The sequence below is a fragment of the Drosophila innubila genome (genome assembly GCF_004354385.1).
Source record: "Drosophila innubila isolate TH190305 chromosome 3R unlocalized genomic scaffold, UK_Dinn_1.0 2_E_3R, whole genome shotgun sequence".
Taxonomy (NCBI): domain Eukaryota; kingdom Metazoa; phylum Arthropoda; class Insecta; order Diptera; family Drosophilidae; genus Drosophila; species Drosophila innubila.
This window is the reverse complement of record NW_022995380.1, coordinates 17,451,623-17,471,677: the sequence shown is the minus strand read 5'-3', so window position 1 is coordinate 17,471,677 and position 20,055 is coordinate 17,451,623. Positions and strand designations below refer to the sequence as shown.

The following is a 20,055-nucleotide window of genomic DNA, read 5'->3' as shown; positions in this document are numbered from 1 at the left end:
TTTTTTAAAAACACCATATCAAAACTTGACTTCTACAAATATTATTAAATATATTATTAACTGCTAATATCCTAGGCTTTACTTATAATGCACTCCATCTTTATTCCAAAAAAGCTTTTTGTGAGTTAAATTTAATTTTAAATGCTTACTACGACCAAACTGTTGTAAACTGCCAACAAGTGCCAATTTATGCAACAGACATAATTTTTCATTGGTTTTTCCTAGTTACGCTGCATGCTGCATGCTGCATGAAGTCGAACTAGGGCGAGTTAATTTATTTGCATAATTTTCTTGTTTACAATTTGAGAAGCAGCAACAGTGACAATGGAGGATGAGATTTGTGATTGACACAAATGAAGTTACGACTTTGCAACAAGCCCTGAGGCAAGTAGCTAAACGGGGCGCTAAGTGAGTGGCACGAAGAACAGAAGTTGGCATAAGACAATTTATAATATTCAATTTATATGCATTTTTTCTGCTTCTCTGTCTTCAAGTGACGCCCTCAAGGACGTCAGTGCGAACAACAAACAGCAACAACAATTGCAACAGCTTAGCTGATAATTTTACACCCACATATATATGGAGAGAGAGAGGGAGAGAGAGAGAGAGAGAGAGAGAGAGTTCGTGAAAGGGAGAGAGGGAGCGTCATCTGTTTCATTGCAAATAAAATCTTGGTTGTGATTAATGAGATTTGTCACTTGGTTCATTTGTATTTTCCATGCTGTTGACTTGGCTTCGAGCTGTGCCTGTGTCCAGGCCAAGTCTGGCATATAAATTTCATAAATACTAAGAGCGGCTGCAACTGCAGAAAAGGTTCTAGAAAATATGCTACACTTTGTCGGACAGAGCAGCAGAGACAGCAACAGAAGCGAACAATTTGCATTTTCATTATTTTCAGCTCAATTTAAATGGGAATCAGCAAAACAAGCAGCCCCATTTCACTGACTCTCTGACTGTCTGAGTGACTGACTGACTGCTAGACAGACACAAGACGAGACTTATTAAAACAGAAAGCATACCCATTCGGAGACATAACGAAGTGGCACATTAAATTTGGCCCCGGCCAATAATTCATTTGTAAAGCCCCGTATCGCGACCTCCTCGTCAAGGATAATCATCTGGCCAAGGACAACGTTGGCTATACTGCGCGTTAAATTATTTTATATATATTTTTCGTACTTTTATTTTTACTATTGTAAAATTTTAAACGCTGCACTTTCGGCTGGCCGGGTGAATTATGTCGGGCAATAAATTTCTATGACATATAAATGTAAATAATTGAGTAGCGCCTAGGCGCGGCGCCATTGTCTGCCATTCCATTTGCATTTCCACAGGATGTGGGGCACGATGAGCTGGAGCTGCGTCGTTTTTCCGCTGTGATGAATGTTCCCTCACTTTCTGAAGGCGTACATAAAACGCCTTTATGGCCACTTTGGGAACATGCACAAACATTTAATTTGAACTTTTTGTGTCTGTTACAATTTTATTTCCGACTGGGCAGTCAAATAATTGCAGTAACTATCCTTAACTGACCCTTAGCACTAATATCAAGTAACCATTTGCATTAACATAAAACTAAATTCGTTTAAACAACCAGCGGTATCTTTGGCAGTGCTTGGCTCATGTCTATTTTGAGTCTTTTGATTACATCACTCCTTTGACCTTGACCACCCAGTCCGTAGGCATCAAATGGACTTATATCGAAGCGACATAATCTATAGATATAAATTGTTGATAACTTGTTTTTAAAGATTATATATACTCTGTCGCACATACCTGGTGCCCGAGATATCCATGAGGAACTTATAGTAGCTGCTGCGCATCGAGCTTGGCTCCAATATAGCGCAGTGGAAAAGCAGAGCTGTGCAGGCGGAATACAATATCATATTAAAGTAGGGTATGTTCGGCAGTACACCCTCCTCATGGCCCCAATTGTACAGCAGCTGTAGTGCCTTCCACATCACATACATGGAGATGGTGATGTTGGGGAACTGCAGCAGTCCAATCGAACCCAACAATCCAGCGGGTATCGCAAAGAGGGCGCTGTCGTAACCACACGAGTGTCGTAGGCCGCAAGAAATCATCTAAAAATAGAGTAAGCGTATCAGTATTGGATATTTTGAAAAACTTATAACTCTATCGGATTTCTGTGAAAAAACGCCTTCGATTCGGAGCTGACCTTAAGAAAAATATTTCGATTTTTCTTTTAGAGTCGCCAACCTAACACATAACTAGAACTACAGTTTAAAAAATATCTGGGTTCGAACCCTGTTAAAAAATTTGTACCGTGCCTGTAATTAACAATTCCTGAAATTGCACTTAAAATGCTTTAAGTAGCATGTAGCGTGCTCATAATATTAAAAAAAAGGTGTAAAAAAAAACTTTACTCCAATTGCTTACCTTATAGAGTAGTGAATAGCTTCCCAAAGCCAATCCCAGCTTCAGGTTGCCTTTGTTGAAAATTTGCTTGCGCCAGTCCATTTTCATTTTGATCATGTTGGGAATGCTCAGCAGCAGTTTCAGACCCACTTGGACACCGACACCACCAAGAAAGGGTTTCAATCCACCCACCACAGCATAGCTACTGCATCCAAGTCGATGTGGACAACTGTGATGTTTGGTGTTGCGAAGCCGCTGATAGAGCTGTACATACGCGGAGATGTTGGAGAAGTTCAAAGGCTGCTGGCTTGAGCGTTTCGGAGGAGACTCTTTGATCGGACCCTGCTCCTCTTTGCCAATTAACAACTGCAGCGCCTTAAATGTGGCATCCTTGACCTTGGTCTGATGCACACCAAGTCGATACATATAGAGCAGAGCGGTAATGCTGCAACCAAGCACCAGAACCTGTCCATTGGGTATGGAACGCACAATTCCACGTGCCTCCAGCATTTTCCACAGCGACTCCGTCGACACATTTGCCACATAAAGAGCCAACGGCGTGCGTCGCTCCGGACGCTCAATAAACAATGAGATAATGCTGGCGACAAACGTGGGAATATAGGCAATTGTGCTAAAGTAGAAGCGACCCAGCATAAGACGGAAAAGGCAAACGCACAGGTTAAATCCATAGGCATTTGTCGTTAGGAAAGCTGTTGACTTAAAAATGCCCTCAATTGTGCGTTTTAAGTCCTTTAGCGTGGGAATGCGCATCCTCACGATAAGCGCGAACTGTGATTTAATTCGAAAATTGTATTAAAAATTATAGAGAATTGTTCGCATCAATTCATATTGTTTTATTTTACTGACTTCCACTGGAATTCTAATCTTCACAATTAACTTGCACTTTCTAAACAATTATCTATAACTACTTTGCAATAAGACAATTGTAGATATTTTGCCATCTTTAGAAACTTGAGCACATATAAGAACATCCATACATTAAAATCTATAAAAAGAAATATCAAATCTCTTTTAGTTTACACATACATTAGCACAAAACCGTCTTGCCTTTTCCCCATTTTTATATACTGATAATTTAGTAAAACATTTTCCTGACCTTCTAATTTCATTACGATCGGATGTTAAACACTGCCAATATATTTATTTGTACATTTCTATCTATTAACGGATTGTGTTTCAAGTTCGCCATGTCTCAATCTGATTGTTATTTATGATCGTGTATTTGGTCTTTGTAGTAAAACTTATATAATTAATTCCATAACTACAGTAAATCTAATCTATAAGCTTCCAACGATAATTCCAATAATAATTCATTTGATTAAAAGTTCTACACCAAAATTCAAATACCATGGAAACATAAAAAGTAATTCTATGGCAAATTATTTCAAGATTAGAAGTTAACTATGAATTATTTAATCTCTTTGATTATTTTCTTTCCCTAATTTTATGTACTTGCCAGATAAACCATGGTATAGGTGCGAAAAGCAGTTGGAATGGTGGTGAGCATAATTCCGGCTGCAGCATTGACACAGCTCGAAGTCCAAGGATGGAGATAGTCCCGGCAACTGCAGTTGATAGCTGCCTCCATAAGTTTACTTTGTGCGGCCATGTTGTTGTATTGTTTAATTTTTTTTATTTATAATAAATTATTGGTGTAGCAGGTGTTATTAGATTAAGTCTTAAGTAGCCCTGTTTAGATTATCGAAATATGCGTGTTGAAATGATAAGGTTATCGATGGAATCCGTACTGCGGCACCAAATACTCCGTGCAAAGTGCGAATGGAAATTTCTCCACTTGAACCGCACGTTCAGTTAACCCAACGTTTAAATCGAAGTTTAAGTTCTCGTAATTGCCGATTTATCACGCAGTTCAGTTGAAGCTTAACCTTTTTGCCACAAGTACTTAATAAGTTTATATATATTTGTTATGGAGTAACCATGTGGCAGCACACTCCGTACTCGACTGAAACTATCCACTAGAGAGTATTCGAAATTGGTTCTTATCTGTCACGCAAGCTGAACAGTCGAAACATGAGTGTAGTTCTTATCGGAAACTAACACTCCCTTGATTATCGGTCAGTGGAACTCTTTATAGCTCTTAGTTCGAAAAAATGAAAGAGTTAAATGTGTTTCGTTACTTTTATTAACAGCTGATACCAAAAAACAAAACAGTCAATACACCTCATTACTAAGTAAATCGTTTATCAAATAATCGGAGCGCGGCCAATGAGTGGGCCATAATTACATCTAAGTATATATACACATATATAGTTTATAGCGAGGCGTATCAAACGCTGGATATGCGCACTTGGAGTGCTGAGAGAATTATACTAGACACTTTATAAATTTGTTTTCTGTTAGGCACAATTCAGTTACAGTTGAACTGTTGTTTAGCTCAGGAGGCAAACGAATATGCCGGTAATGCGGCCTTATCGACAATTTTCAGGCTTTTCAGCATTTCCGTTGTCTGCCCCTGGGTGTTAAGACCGAATACATCAAATGCGCTCAAATTGAACTTGTTGAGTCTGTAAAAGATAAACATACTTATGGTTACATGTGATATCAATTGTGTTATAGGCGTTGTCACTTGCCTCTCGCCCGATATGGCCTGTAGGAATTTGTAGTAGTTGGGACGCAATGACTGCGCTTCCATAATGCCGACATGGAAAAGCACCGCCGTAAAGAAGGCATACAGATACATCATAAAATGGGGTATACGAGGCACTATGCCTTTATCCTGACCGATGCTACAGAGTATCTTTAATGAAATGGCAAGTTAATCAAATGATAGTTTTACTCTAAGTAACTCTAGCTCACTTGTAAAGCCTTCCACATAACGTACAAGGCGACTGTGTTGTCTGGATATTGGGTGAAGGTAATCGAGGCGATCAATCCAGCAGGAATAGCAAACAAGGCCTCATCTCGATTGAAACAATGGCGCAGAAAACAGGAGACAGTCTGAAATTCAATAAATGAGTCTATGAAATACAAATATATTGTTGAAAACTTACCTTATATAGGAATGAAAAGCTGCCCATGAAGATGCCCAGCTGCAATGTGCTGCGATTAAAGATTTGCTTTCGCCAGAGCATTCGACCTTGTGCTATAGTTTTGAAGTTCATTGCCAGCTTTAATGCCACCTGCAATCCCACGCCACCCACAAATGGACGAAGTCCGCCAAAGATGGCATAACTGCAGCAGCTTGTCTTATGGCGGCAGCTGGAGTGCTTGCCGCGTATTAGATTGCTATAGACGTTCACCAAGTCGGCAACTGTGGAGAATCGGACAGTTGGACGTCGTCGTGAGGGCTCTGGTTGTTCGCCAGAGATGGGCTCTGGTATGGCAATCGGACCAGCCTCTTCCTTGCCCACAAAAATGCGCAGTATGTTGAAAATGGAGTCTGTGAATGTGCCCTTGCGGTACAGATAAAGAAGTATCGAAATGCTGGATCCGAAGATCAGTGTTTGGCCATGGGATATGGAGTGCACCCAGTTCCGTGACTCGGCCATCTTCCAAAGTGCTTCGGTGGCTACATTGGCAACATAAAGTGTCAACAGTGGACGACGCGCCGGGCGTTCGACCATTATGGCTGTGAGCGAGGATAGAAACGAGGGCACAAAGGCCACAGTACCAAAGTAATAGCGGCCCAGTAAATTCCGGATCAGGCAGTTGTATAAAATGAATGTGTAGGCATTGGTCACCAGAAATGCTGTGGACTGCAAAATACCGAGCAGAGTGCGCTTCAGATCCTCCAGTGTTGGCACCCGGTGACGCATGAGGAGCGAAAAGGCGTAAACGATTGTATAAACACGTAGGCAGTAGGGCGTGGCCGATAACAATATGCCAGCTGTGGCATTCACACACTTATTCGTCCATGGATGCTGAAATTCCTGACACGTTACGCATAGCGGATCCAGAAGTTTGCTTTGAACAGCCATTATCTATTTCGAAAGAGATATAATCATATACATTAGTATGCTTTTGAACAAATGGTTTGCATTTGGTTTGGGCCAAGGCCACGGCCAGAAGTCAACAGCTCGGCCTTTAATCTTATCAAAGTGTATATGCTCGTTTCTATTTATGCGCTTACACCTTATCGGAATTTGCACTTTTGATTTTAATAGAGCCAAGGCTAAGCAATGTTTTAGATTGCCAATGTGCATTAAGCTGAATTAAGATACATTTATTCACACAAATGTATAATTATGAATTTATTATGCATTGGTCAATGTTTAAGTGAGTGAAGAAAAACAAATGACGCTGATAATAAACAATTTACGCGCTTTAATTCGTTTTGTTTATCTGCACTGTATAATGAGCTGTTGCTGTTGCTGTGTCGTCGTACTTACGCTTAATTACAATTCAAAACAATTGTCGTTTGGTTCTATTGCAGTTGCGCGATTAACAGCAATTTGTTTTATTTTTTTTCTAGAACTGTGAGTAAATTATTATAACTACACGACGAAATAATTGAAAGCTTACTACATATACTATACATATATAGTACGTCAAATCAATTGCTTGATGCTGATACTGCTACTGTGCTCCTATCCGATTCCTACATCAAAACGTAAACAAAACAATGGAAACAGCTGTTCCAATTTAGCTATTTTATAGCCAGCTCTGGCTGCTTCACGCTATTGCCACCCTGCTAAATTTGCCGATCTGGCAGCATGTAACATTTTAATCAAATTGAAAAAACACGTTGCAACTAAGAAAATTAAAATTTTTTTTTTAATTTTTCTAAGATTGAAGGTAGAATTTTTGTTAAAGTTTTGTCGATTTTTGAAATATTTTTGAGAACTAAATTATACATCTTCTTCACCCGAGGGGTGATGAACATAAAACCTTAATAAAAATAATGACCTTCATTTTATCTAATTTCGCATTTTAAATTTTCTTTAAAAAAATTTAATTTACTGCTAAATTATTGTTAATTTCAGTTCAAATTTGAAAAGTGCGCCGTTCATATTTAGTGATATAACATATCGATAATTATCGATAGCATTTATAGCGATATTTCTTGTAGGCACGGGTCGTAGCAGTCAGCTTTCAACTTCGAACAGCAAGTATCATGATTTTCTTTTGGCGCGAAATAGCTACTTTTAAAATTTATTTATCTTTGTTGCTTAAAAAAATACTAAGAGCCCTTAGAAATCTTTTATATCGGTTCAAATGGTATTTTTTTATAACGGAAATTTATAAGTTTTAGCTATTTTCAAATATAATTTGAGAAATAAATTTTTAGTTACTATATTGAATATTATGCGTCTCTTAAACATAAGAGTGAGCTGTATGTGTATTGGCTTGTCAATCTTCTCTAGACGTGGGCTCACATTTCACAATGGAAATATTTCACAAAATATTACCATACTGTAGGTTGAATGAGGAGAGACGAGTTGTGGGGGTGGTGTTAATACCTTTACCTGTGGCTTGGCTTATTTCGTAATGCCAATGTGCTTAAGTAGTTCCATTCTGAATATGCCAAAGAAGATGCTTAACTCTCGCTTGTGTCTGCGTTCGTTCAGCTTCTGTTGTTTTTGTTTAGCTGCTTAAGAAAATTGCGGTTACTTTTGGGATTTAGGCAGACGGCAGGTTGTCATGGCCAACACGCCCATTAGAATAGGAGAGTGCGAATGAGTTTCATGGATACTTTCATATCATGGCACCCACTTAATTTACCTAGACTCATGCAAGATTGTGTGAATGAATCTATGCTTTTGACATGCCACTTGGCGCCAAATACGCACTTGAAGTTAATAGCATAACAGCGGGATGAGGGCGGAGACTTGTGGGAGTTGAGTCTCAGTTGTACCACAGGCCAAAGAAACTTGTAGCTACGAGTTGTTGGCCTACAATCGAATCCTGGTTGGTTGTAATTGCCTGATTTTGTGGTAATGTACTTTAAGACGACACCAACAACAATTATAATCAAGTTACTAGTAAATTATGAGAAAAAATTTGTAGACGGCTAATAATATAGTACAATGCAGTTAGGTGCACTACAACTAAATTTTTTGTCAATTTACTTTCAAATTTTGATTTTTATTTGGAGTCTTAAATAATTGCACGATAATCAAAATTATGATCATGAGAATTTCTTAATTATTTTCTTTGAAACTTAACCTTTTATGTTATTTACTATTTAAATACACTATTGATGAGTTCGACTTATGGTACATGAATTTCACTTCATTGAAATGTCAATTTGTAAGTTGTTGTGTGGCACTTGTGGTAACAAGTACTTGTAAATTAATTTGTTCAGCGAGGCGCGCTTTTAATATACATGCAGACATGTAATATGCAATGGTTATATTTAGCTATAGTATCAACTAAGGGGTGTTTATTAAATTGCTTGCCTGCTAGCCAATATACCAATGATTCCTTCTGTACAAATCGGCTGTGGGTATCGCAGGGGGTTTGAATGGGGGGAGGGGGCATTATATATGTTACTAGATGTTGCAACAGCAATTGCTCATGTGCCTTGATTGTCATTGATTTTATAGACATATGTCGTTGGCTATTAAGACAGGCAGAGGGCAATAGGGATCTATCTATTTTGTCGTCCGGGTTAAACTTATGTTTAGCTGGTTCCTGGATTCCAGCTGCACACACACGCACACACACATACACACACACTCACACACACACACGCAGTGTGCTTACGGCTGTTCCTGCCTCCGTCTAAATGTGCTCAATTAAGCGGTTATAAATTGTTCATTTGCCCAGTGGTGCGCATGGACAAAACAACAATAATAACAACAACATAGACAAACTCATCCGGTGCAACTATAGCACAGCAGGCGATATTGTCCTTGTTGTAATATATACATACATACACGTACATATATTTTACTGTGGAAGGCTTTAGGCCAGCATTTTGGGCTGATAAGCATAATATGTGCGATACGTCGACATTGTGCCATTGATGCATATCCTGTCATTAACAAGCCTGGCATCAAATACAATTAATTTAAGGCAAAGTTGTTATTTTATTAATTGCAGCATTTATTTTGTCGGCTTTTATTTCGACTACAACCGAAACTCAACCTATCAATACACTGGGCATTAGACAAACCATACTTGGCTAACCAAAATGTTGGCTGCCAAAACAAAAGCCAAAAGTCATCAATAGACTTGGTTTTGTCCTTGCCCGTCAGAAAGTCAACATGCTAGGAAGGACCAAAATGGACTCTAACAAGTCCGAAACCGTTGCTGTTGGAGTGTCAAAAGTTCAGAGCATTTGTTGGCCATAAACAAAAATTGTGGCCAAGACCACAGAGACTTTACATCAAATAGAAATTTTGTGGCTAGTGCTAACAAACGAGCGTCAATGCACACACACACACTGACTGCATTTCCGCAGCAAATGTGAGAAGTGTCACACATACACGCACACAGCCACACACACACACACAGAGAGATTAACAGGCAGAGAGAAAATTGCATTAGAACTACTTTTGGACATGGTCGAGAACTGACTGTGTGCCTTTGTGGCTTGTCCAGCGGAAGTTGTTACCAAATGTAAAATTAACAATGGATGTTGTACCTTATTTTCAGCTAGACCAATACCAAGACTAACTGAGTGAATGCTACAAAAATAATAGAAGAACTTGTTCCCAAAAGAATTTTGTTTATTGTTGAATATGAACTGAATATGAATCTAAAGAAAAAATAAATTATAGTCAATTTACATATAAAAATTAAAATTAAAGCTTAAAAATAAAATATTAAAAACCAAACACTTGATTCAAGCACGATTTTTTATTTGGCTTTTAGCAAATATTTTGATTTTCGGGGATTTGTAAGGTTTTTTTAATTAGATCAAATATCTTAGGCTACTTGATTTATTTAATGTTAAATCGTTGCCATTTTATTCTCATATTGTCATAATTTCCCAACAATATCGTGAGCACTTACTTAAAAAATAAATGCAAAATCAAAATTTTTTAAACTTGAATGTTAGATTGATTTTGTTTTTCTGAATAATCGAAAGAAATTAAAGATGGCATCAGTGGCTGTACGTTCACATCCTTGAGGCACTGTCTCACTTAAATTACCATAATGAAGTGTACAAGATGACAAAGCATTCAGCCGAGGGAAAGCAAAGCAGGTGACACAATAAAGTGCAGCTGCCGGATTCATCGGCTGCTCATTGAACTTTTGCACTGTTTTTCTTCCCTCACTCTATTTTTTGGTCAAGTTTATGCAAATTGTGTACACAAATTCCCACTCAAGGGGCAAGCGCAGTCTCCGGCGCAATAACCAAGGCAAAACATAGAAAACCCACACGGAAATTTCGTTCGTTGCTCATAAAAGTTTGGCAAAAAGTTTTCCGTCGCCTTCCTCTAGCCAATACTCGCAACTTGGTTTGCTCCACTGATTTGTGCAACACACACACATACACACACACACACACATATGCGCATAAAAACAATTTCGTGTTGAGGGACCATCACTTGAACAAGTTGCGTCCCAATGGCTTAATTGTATTTACGGCAATGCATATGTTAGCCACACATTTAATTTATATTCGCGATAATTGAAGAAAAATTACCTTGTGCCACATCGATTGCGACTCGTTTTCCTGTGCAAAATAAGCACAACAAAATTGGAATTTTGAGCTATTGAATATTGAATATTGAAAATTAAAACATCATAAAATAGTATATAAAAAATCACGAGTACTCTTTTAGTAAGTCTTATTTTTCATTTTACAGAAAATCTCTAAAAATCTTATTTTTCTTTTTCAAGAAAATCTCTAATCTCAAAGATCAATGCATTTGTTTGCTTGGCATTAAGCTAGCGTTTTTGATACGAGCATATCAGTATGGTGAATACGCTGCAAAATCGAGAACTTGAAGATTTAATATATTTGAAGTGCGCTTCACTTCTTATAAATTTGGTACATTGAACATGAAGACTCACCCGGTCACCTTTGTCTTTTTTATTTTGTACGCCGCTAGTTTACATTGTTTCTTGCATAACTTCAGAGTTTTTAAGTTTCGAAACAGAAAATATGTCATATGAGTTATTTATGAACATTTCAATAGTAGCAGGGTATAGGAATAGCCAGATATATTCATATACAATACATTCTTATATTGGGGTCTTTTGTTTTTAACCTTTAACATTTGACAGAGAAGAGGTTAGAATATTTCGTATTTTAAGTATTTATTTATTTATATTTTTTTGCGAACGACATTGAAGTGCGTGTGAGTGCATAAGTCAAAATACCGGGTGTTTTTTGGGCCAATAAGCACTGGCACGTGTACACTAAACATCTCCAGTTCAAAGAAAAAGACAGTCAGACTTAGCGCACCTTCAATTGGGGAACAGTGGGTAAAGCGAAAGCAAGTGATCCAAGGTTTCAGCTTCAAATCAAAGGTTATGAACTAATTTTTCTTTAAATGACTTTTTTATCTTAGTTATTTAAGAAAACTTTAACTAAATGTGATTTAAGCAATTTTATTAAAACTTTCGAAAGCGTTTGGTTTTTTAGGCATCAGAAAAGGTGAAATATACACTAATAAATCAATTTTCAACCTATTCACAACTTCTGATTAACAATTACAACATTAATCGATGCATTCCGAGTGCGAGAAGTATTATTACTAAGTTGAAGACAATTTTATCATATCTAAATTAAAAATGTAATATATTTTCGACAAATAAAAGAAGAGCACCATACATACAAATAATGTAATTAAATTTTCGACACATTTGGAGCACCCCACTGTGCGGCATTTATAAATCATCCATCTATCGATTGGATAAGAAATTCGTTTGGTTGCCTTGGCTTGGTCTGGTTTGGTTTGGTTTCGTTGCGTTTGATGTGCTGATTCATTTTCAATTGCAGATACTATTTAAACGATTCAATTGCTTGATTTGTGTTTTGTTTGGCGGCTTCATTTGCTCCCTTTTCCCTACCTCACTTTCCATCCTTCACTGCTCCTTTCTGACAGCGGTTTGCTATTTCGCGAGTGCTTTTATTATCGATTTAATCTTGAAGTGATCTATTGTGCAGTTGCTTGTGGGCGTGGAAAATTCGTGCTTGAGTTTGTTATATCTTCGAGTCAATTTTAAATGAACAGAGTCCAATGTAAACAATAATTATCTGCGACCCAAAGCCCATAATTTGAGGGATAGAGGTCCGTAACCGATTCCCGAACTGTCAACGGTAAGCTTGCGACTATAATTTAAATATATAATTATTTCTGACTGAATAAGCAGCTATATAAAGTGCGTGTATTCGAGTTTGAAATTCATAAGTGCCAAGAATAAAGGACTCGCAATGCCGCTGGCCAAAATGGATAGCTTTTTGAAGTACGCCAACTTTTTCTATAAGGTCGTGGGTATTGAGCCATATACGAAAGTCTCGCGACCGAGTGTTTCCAGCATTTGGAATACTATCGTATTTTGGGCCAACATGATTAATCTGGGTGTGATGATGCTTGCCGAGGTGGTGTATGTAATTATTGCTTTTGTCACGGGTAAAAATATCGTGGAGGCCATCATGGTAATGTCATATATTGGATTCATCTTCGTTGGCATGAACAAAATGGCCTTTGTCTGGTGGAGAAAATCGGCACTCAACGGAATTATGCAAGAGCTGGAGGAGCTCTTTCCTCGCAACAAGGACGATCAATCTGCCTATCAATTGGATAAATATTTGGAGTCCTGTTCCCGTATCAGTTTCAACTTCTCGCTACTATATTCCGTGCTTATCTGGACCTACAATCTGTTCAACATTGCGGAATACTTGGTCTATGAGTTGTGGCTGAAGACTCGCATGGTGGGACTCACGTTGCCCTACATGATGTATATACCCTGGCACTATGATGGCAATTGGTCGTATTATCTGCTGCTTTTGTCGCAGATCCTTGCTGGATTAACTTCGGCAGCTGGGCAGGTTTCATCTGATCTATTACTTTGCGCTGTGGCCACATTGATTATCATGCACTACGACTATCTGAGCAGGACTATAGAATTCAAGCAGCTAAGTGGCGATTGGTCAAAGGATTCGCAATTTCTTTCCAATATTGTGCAGTATCATGAACGGCTGTTAAGCCTCTCAGCGGAACTTAATGAGATTTTTGGTGTGCCACTTTTACTCAACTTTCTAATCTCATCATTTGTCATCTGCTTTGTGGGTTTTCAAATGACAGTTGGTTTGACCCCAGATGTCATGATCAAGCTTCTGTTGTTTCTAGTATCCTCCCTAAGTCAAGCCTATTTGATATGCCATCACGGACAACTGATTGCAGATGCGGTGAGTGCTCCAATACCGAGAAAAAAAACGCAAAGAAATAATGAAAATAAACTAATTTTATTTTACCAAGCTACAAATACATAAACAACAAACTAAAATGAAATATAAAACACTTTTATTTAATTAAAAACAGACATAAAAATATACTACATATATATACACATATTCAATATAGTAAAACCAAAGTGAAAAACACTTATCATTAAAAGGACCAGTTTTAACGATAACGTATCTAAACGTGAACATAGTTAATTAAAGTAATATTTTAAATCAAAAATGTCTTATATTACTTTAAAGATCTTTCAAGTTATTTTAATTTTTGCGCAGTGTGATGTAAAAGTTAAGACTTGAGATAAAAGATTTTAATATTTCGAAAAACCCAAGACAAGCGAATAAATTATTTTAACGGAATGAATAAAGTTAGAATGCTGAATGAATTCAAAAGCCAAACCATGATCAAAATGACATTCATCTTTAAAATCGGTTAAGTTTTAATAAGATTATAACAGTATGAAGATTTCAGAATTTGGATTTAGCAAGTCTGCAAGTCAAAATTTTGTTGCAATTCGGCAAGATTTTTTACGAGAAAATGAAAGGTCTCAGAATCAACTTCAAAGTGTTTCCTTATGCTAATTACGATATTATAAGGTCATTAAAAGTGAATTCAAAAAAAAAATCGAAAGAAATGCCCAAAAAAAAAATTTTTTTTAACGAATTTAACAAAATTTGAACTCTAAATGAGGTTAGAGGACAAAACATCAATAAAATGATATCCTGCTTGAAAATTGGTTGAGTTCTGATAAAGATATGATATTTTAAAGTTGTTCTGAGTTAAAATTTTTGTTATGAAATTGAAAGGTTTTTGAATCAAGTTGCAAGTGTTGTCTTATGCCAAACTTTTCTGTTAACAATTCCGGTATGATTTTTATGACGATTTCAATGAAGTCTTTAATATAAATTATCTATAAAATAGTTTAAAAATGATATGAAATTTAATAATAATATTTCTTTGAAATATGAATGATTCTTATTTAATGTGTTTTTTATAATGCCTCTTGCAGAGCTCTGGAATTGCCCTTGCGGCCTATAAACAGAACTGGAGCTATGCGGATGTAAGATATCGCAGGACTCTAACTTTTATCATTGCCCGATCCCAAAAGCCGGCTTATCTAAAGGCAACAGTTTTTATGCAGATAACCAGAGTTACAATGACAGAGGTAATCTATATTTTAAGTATATAATGGAATGTTTTAATTCATTGCATTTTTTTACAGCTTCTACAATTGTCGTACAAGTTTTTTGCCCTGCTCCGTACCATGTATGCCAAATAGAATGGACAGTAAATTGTAAAAAAAAGAAAAAGATGAAAATACGGAATTTTCTTCAAATCCTCTACACATGACATATTTCATACTGTATTACTATATCCTATGCTTTCAAAGGCTTAACCTCATCATACTCGAGCTCTTCATTATGCAAACGCATGTCCTGTCCATTAACCCAGCACTTTGACCACATGCAAAATCAAAAAAGAGAAACTACGAGAAAGAAAATATGAAAACGTTGCCTATTTTCGCGCGAGTTTACTTATTTCATGATTTTTACTGTTTTGTTCATGTATTACTTTTTTACAGAGATCCTATGGAAATGAGTTTGAATTTGAATGAGTAGATGAATTTTTTTAGATTAAAAGTTAGCTGGAATATATAAAAAACAAATATTTGTTTATGTGTTTAAAATTTTCCTTGAGTTAAACCTTTTTTGCTTTTTTCCAAATAATTGTCCTATAGCTTGACAAAATTTTATGAAAAATATAGTTTTATTTCCGAAGTGTTTTTTATGTCTGTTTAGTCAATTTTTTATTTTCTATTATTACTCCTTCCGCTCACAGCAATCAAGTTTTTTCATTGCATTTAATATACTTTCTATATGTGTTTGAAAATGTGTGTGTGAGTGCCACGCACTCAAATATATTAGCAATTTGTGCACTGAAGCTTGCAAAATGTTACAAGCCAAAAATTCGACAATCCGACAATGACTCGTAGTGCTGAGCTCCAGTTACAGCTCCATCTTCAGCTCTGGTTTCATTGGAGCTTACATTTTGGCTGTGTGAAAATAGCCAAGCAACTGAGACATGGCTAGTTGTAAGCTGTGTGGATGTGTTGTTGGCAGGTAACAATAAAGTCAGCAGTTGCAGTTGGCGCATTTTTTGACGAATATATAAATCACCTGCAACTGCCAGTGGCAATTGCGCTTCAGTTGCTTGCGGCCTTTTGAAACTGTGCTCATAAAACATATTAAAATATATATATTTTTGATAAATTTTATTTGGAGTTTAAATTGCTAAAGTACCTAGCATACACACATGTACGAGTCTGTCGTTTATTTATATGAGCGCTGCCATTACGGTTGGGTCTTTACAGGGGATTTATTTTTCATTTTTATGAAATTTTTTCACGAGCGAGGTTTCATCTAGGCTAAAACATTTAATTTCTGGTCACGTCTTGTGTGATTTTCAAATGGCAACAGCAACAGACAATTTTCAATATTCTATATAGCTGAATTGTTTGTGTTGCCAATTTGTTTGCCATAATATGTTCATATTTCATAATAAACTGACTCGGATTCCAACTGTTAGGGTCATGTCAATTAATTCATTTTTTGTTTTCTTATTTATTTATTACAATGGTTGAGGCTTGCTTTTTATAAGCATTAAAATCTTTTAATATAGATTTACATATGATCATCTAAGTAAATATATACTTAACGTAGTTAAATCAGTGTATTTGATTTTAGTTTCTGTTCTATAAAAACAAACAAAATCTATGAAATAAAAAGAGTTGCGGATATTGTGATTGAAATATATAACGTTCTATAAAGAAAATTGAAAAATAAGTACAAAAAAATTCGCTGAATTTACCATTGAAAAAAATTCACTGAATCTTTGATCCATTGCAGTAACTGGCTTTTTTGCTTTTTCTGTTTTGCTGCTGATTGTTAAATCCACTTATCAAAACGTGCAAATAACTCAACACCCGGGATAGACACACACAGCTGGCACACACACACACACTCACACACACATACATATGGAATCAGATGACCCAGTGAAGCGTGTCCAGTGGCTAGTATACTAGAAAAAAAGCTGTTGTCAGCTTGACCAAAATGATATGTCAGTAGGCGTTACGCGACTGAGAGTTATCCTGGATCAATTCAACCTTCTGAATTCACTGTGCTATTGATATAAAACTAACAGGTTACATAGTTCACATTAAAATATTTAAAACTTTCCAAGAGCTGCTTATGCAACTGAATTTTAAATTAATTTACAACATATGTTTTTAAATTGAAAACTACATTCTAGTTTCTTTCACACAACTTTAGAATACCGTTTGCCATATATTTATGGTTTACAGGGTATGAAAAGTGACCCAGTCGCTCAGTAAGCTCTGATATAGTATGGTTGCCGCATTTTGGGCTCAGATCGCTATTTTTTCAATTAGCTGCCATTAAATTGAATTCAAATATTGAAACAATATGTGCAACACCCCTCTAATCGTTCCACAACTAACCTCTCACATTCCACCGGATGTGTTGGTGGATTGTAGTTTGAGCTTAGTACTGACGAATGATTTATTGATTTTGAGTGCAGTTTTTCTTGTCAAAAGTTGAGTGCGGCCTGAGTAGGAGTATGAGTAGGAGTAAGTGTGTGAGTGAATGAGTATTGCGATGCCAGTTTTATCGCTTCGATTCGTTGGGTGTCCACTGAAAATGTATATAAAAATAGCTTTGGAAAATCAAAAAATTGTTGCAATTGTCAGTTAGTCGTTAGACTTTATTCATTTTTTCCGTTTTCCTCTGTGGATTGATCGAAAATGTGTGAAAAACTGTGCGTTTCTAAGCACTTTAATGTGTAGCGCAATGATAAATTGAAAAGTAAATTGAATATTTTTTGTTTGACTTTGGAAACCAAATGGTCAAATGACCATAAGAGTTTTAGACTAAAAGGTTATAAATGCGATAGAGATCTAAAATGTTGGTTGACGCCAATAAAGAAATTGATTATTTGTATTGCTCGAGATCTAATGCAAACAAATGTTTCATTCAATCTACATGGATTTAATTAAACTTGGCTTATTCAGGTAAATAAGTAAGCTTGATTATAATACCTCGTTTTAATTTATTTATTTAAATGAATTTTTTTTTAAAAGTATTAGAATATTTATGTCGAATTATTAGTTAGTTTTATTGCTACCATCAAAGTTTTTAATTTCTATATTTCCTTTTATCTGTTAATAGGCCGAGCACAATATTAACAAATGAAATAATACTATGAAATTTGTAATTCCTAAATGAGTTGTAGTAGAAATTCAGCTTGTGTTTAGTCAAATAAATTTAACTGATTGTTAAACGCTATGCCATCAACTATGGCAGAACAATTATTTAGGTTCATCCTGCTATTTATGGCCTTGATAAAGGTCATAAAGGGCGCACAATTCGTAACGCTGTTGTTGTTGTTCTTTTCTGATTGATTTTGATAGGCGAAATTAATATGCGATTTGCTTGGTGGCATTATACTCGTATTTGAATTGATTGGTTCGCATCGATAGTTGTAACTAATGTCTGTCATTAGGGTGTAGAAATGTATGCGCGACCTTTTGGCTTAGATGGCCCTAGGGTCATTTCTCAAAATGCAAATACAATTAACTTTGGCTTGAGCAATTACCGGAAAGTTGCTCAGCATTTGAAATTGGGTCAAAATGAAAGAAGTTGTGTCTCTTACGCATATATGTTAATAAAGTATATAAGTTGAGATGAGGGCTTAATGTGCCGCTGAGCCACACAAAGCGGCCACAAAGAGCCGCTGCCTTGTATGCACAAAGATAAGCAGCCGGATTTCATTTGCTCATTACTCAACGGCTTAAACGAGGCGGGGAGGGATTTACAACGAAGATTGGAGTGGGATGTGTCTGGGTCTGGATCTACTTGAATATAGTCAGCGTATAAGAAATGCATGTGCACATAATTCATTTTTTACGCTAGATTACAACAAAATGACGACGACAGCACTGAGGCAGTGGCAGTCTATATAGATGTAGCTGTAGCTGTGGTTAAGTAGCTACAAGACGCACCTACACACACACACAGACATACAGACGCACATGCACACACACAAACACACACACGCAAAAAGTTCTTAGAAGAAAATTAAGTTGAAACAGACTATGTTACTATGTTCTACTCGTACATCGTGAAGGCAGCGGAAACGGATGCGGCAACCGAGTTTATGTTAAAGTTTGATGCATGACATACACCCACACACCCACACACCCACACACACACACACACGCACATCCACGTATAACTTAGTAGCTGTATTGGCTGGCAAAAGTTTCGTTCCCAGAGCGTTTGCTGCCGTTGACTTTTATGCCTGTGTTGCGACTTGCGGTGGTGTCCGTTGCAACTGTATGTGTATGTGTGTGTGTGTGTAAGTGTGGGGTGGTTGTGGGTAGCAGGTATAACGGAAATTAAATCAGCTTCATGTGCAGTGCACATCATTAGTATGTAAAGAGGCGTCTGCGGTAGAATTTTCGCTGCGCCCCTATAAGTATGCAACAGTTTCATTATTAATCCAGCAAATTGAGTTTGCACTAAAGTGGCGATAGCTTGATTAGTTGCTGCATTGCATCCTTTGGCAAATTCAAACTACTTTCTGGCAACTTAAGCTTTTATTAGTGCAACTACCTACAACTCTTGCCTGGCCAAACAGCAAAAACGTAAACAGAACTTGGGACTTTAGTTAGCCTGCTAACAGCTCAAAGCATTACCAACTGCCACTGTTATCCTTCCTTTTCTTATTCCCATTTCCATTTCCATTGCTATTGCTATTGCTATTCTCATTCTCATTCTCTTGCTCAAGTATTTGACGCATTTGTCGTTTAAGCTGCTCTTTATGACATTTATTTTTATTGACTGCACAACGGAAAACACTGCAACGAGGCAACCATGAAATGCCTTTTCAAAGTCTCTAAACTGTTTGTGCTCTTTTCTGCTGGCTGCTGCTGCGTAAGCTGCTTGCCAAAGATTTAAAGTGAATTCTCAGTCGTTTTCCTTTGGTTTACTGACTCAAATGATGAGGAGATGGAGCTGCACGATAAGGCACTCCTTGTGATTGCCTCAGTCTTTATATTATGCAAAGAATGGCTCTATTATCTATACATCTATATGAGTATATATTTCAAAAGCGAATGAAATGTTGTTATTTGTGACTTCTACGAGCAAAAGTCACTTTTGTGTTTGACTTTGAGATGAATGGGTATCTGTAGCATTTATGTGGAATTTGATCTTTTATTAATTTCTCTGAATATGAATGGAATCTTATT

The 20,055-nt window shown here is 36.7% G+C and overlaps 3 protein-coding genes across 4 annotated transcripts; 1 reads left to right on the top strand and 2 right to left on the bottom strand.

Annotated features, from left to right (window-relative positions):
• Positions 1-1,456: 1,456 nt before the first annotated feature.
• Positions 1,457-4,373, bottom strand: LOC117790731 (transmembrane protein 135-like). The gene is made up of 4 exons (XM_034630274.1): positions 3,857-4,373; positions 2,401-3,168; positions 1,777-2,084; positions 1,457-1,715 (listed from the first exon to the last, which is right to left on the bottom strand). Exons 1-4 carry the CDS (start codon positions 4,007-4,009, stop codon positions 1,586-1,588), a joined length of 1,359 nt encoding a protein of 452 aa, XP_034486165.1. The 5' UTR covers positions 4,010-4,373; the 3' UTR covers positions 1,457-1,585.
• A 151-nt stretch (positions 4,374-4,524) lies between these two features.
• Positions 4,525-6,958, bottom strand: LOC117790729 (transmembrane protein 135). Of its 2 annotated transcripts, XM_034630272.1 has the most exons (5): positions 6,750-6,958; positions 5,412-6,341; positions 5,218-5,358; positions 4,992-5,158; positions 4,796-4,925 (listed from the first exon to the last, which is right to left on the bottom strand). In XM_034630272.1, the coding sequence occupies exons 2-5, from the start codon at positions 6,336-6,338 to the stop codon at positions 4,796-4,798; spliced, it is 1,365 nt and encodes a 454-aa protein (XP_034486163.1). In that variant the 5' UTR covers positions 6,339-6,341; positions 6,750-6,958. The 2 variants fall into 2 exon arrangements, with proteins under 2 accessions (XP_034486164.1, XP_034486163.1); XM_034630273.1 differs by lacking the exon at positions 6,750-6,958 and having other exon boundaries at positions 4,525-4,925; positions 5,412-6,338.
• Positions 6,959-12,709: 5,751 nt separating this feature from the next.
• On the top strand, positions 12,710-15,003 carry LOC117791183 (odorant receptor 85c). The gene is made up of 3 exons (XM_034630864.1): positions 12,710-13,672; positions 14,734-14,889; positions 14,947-15,003. The coding sequence occupies exons 1-3, from the start codon at positions 12,710-12,712 to the stop codon at positions 15,001-15,003; spliced, it is 1,176 nt and encodes a 391-aa protein (XP_034486755.1).
• The last annotated feature ends 5,052 nt before the right edge of the window (positions 15,004-20,055 follow it).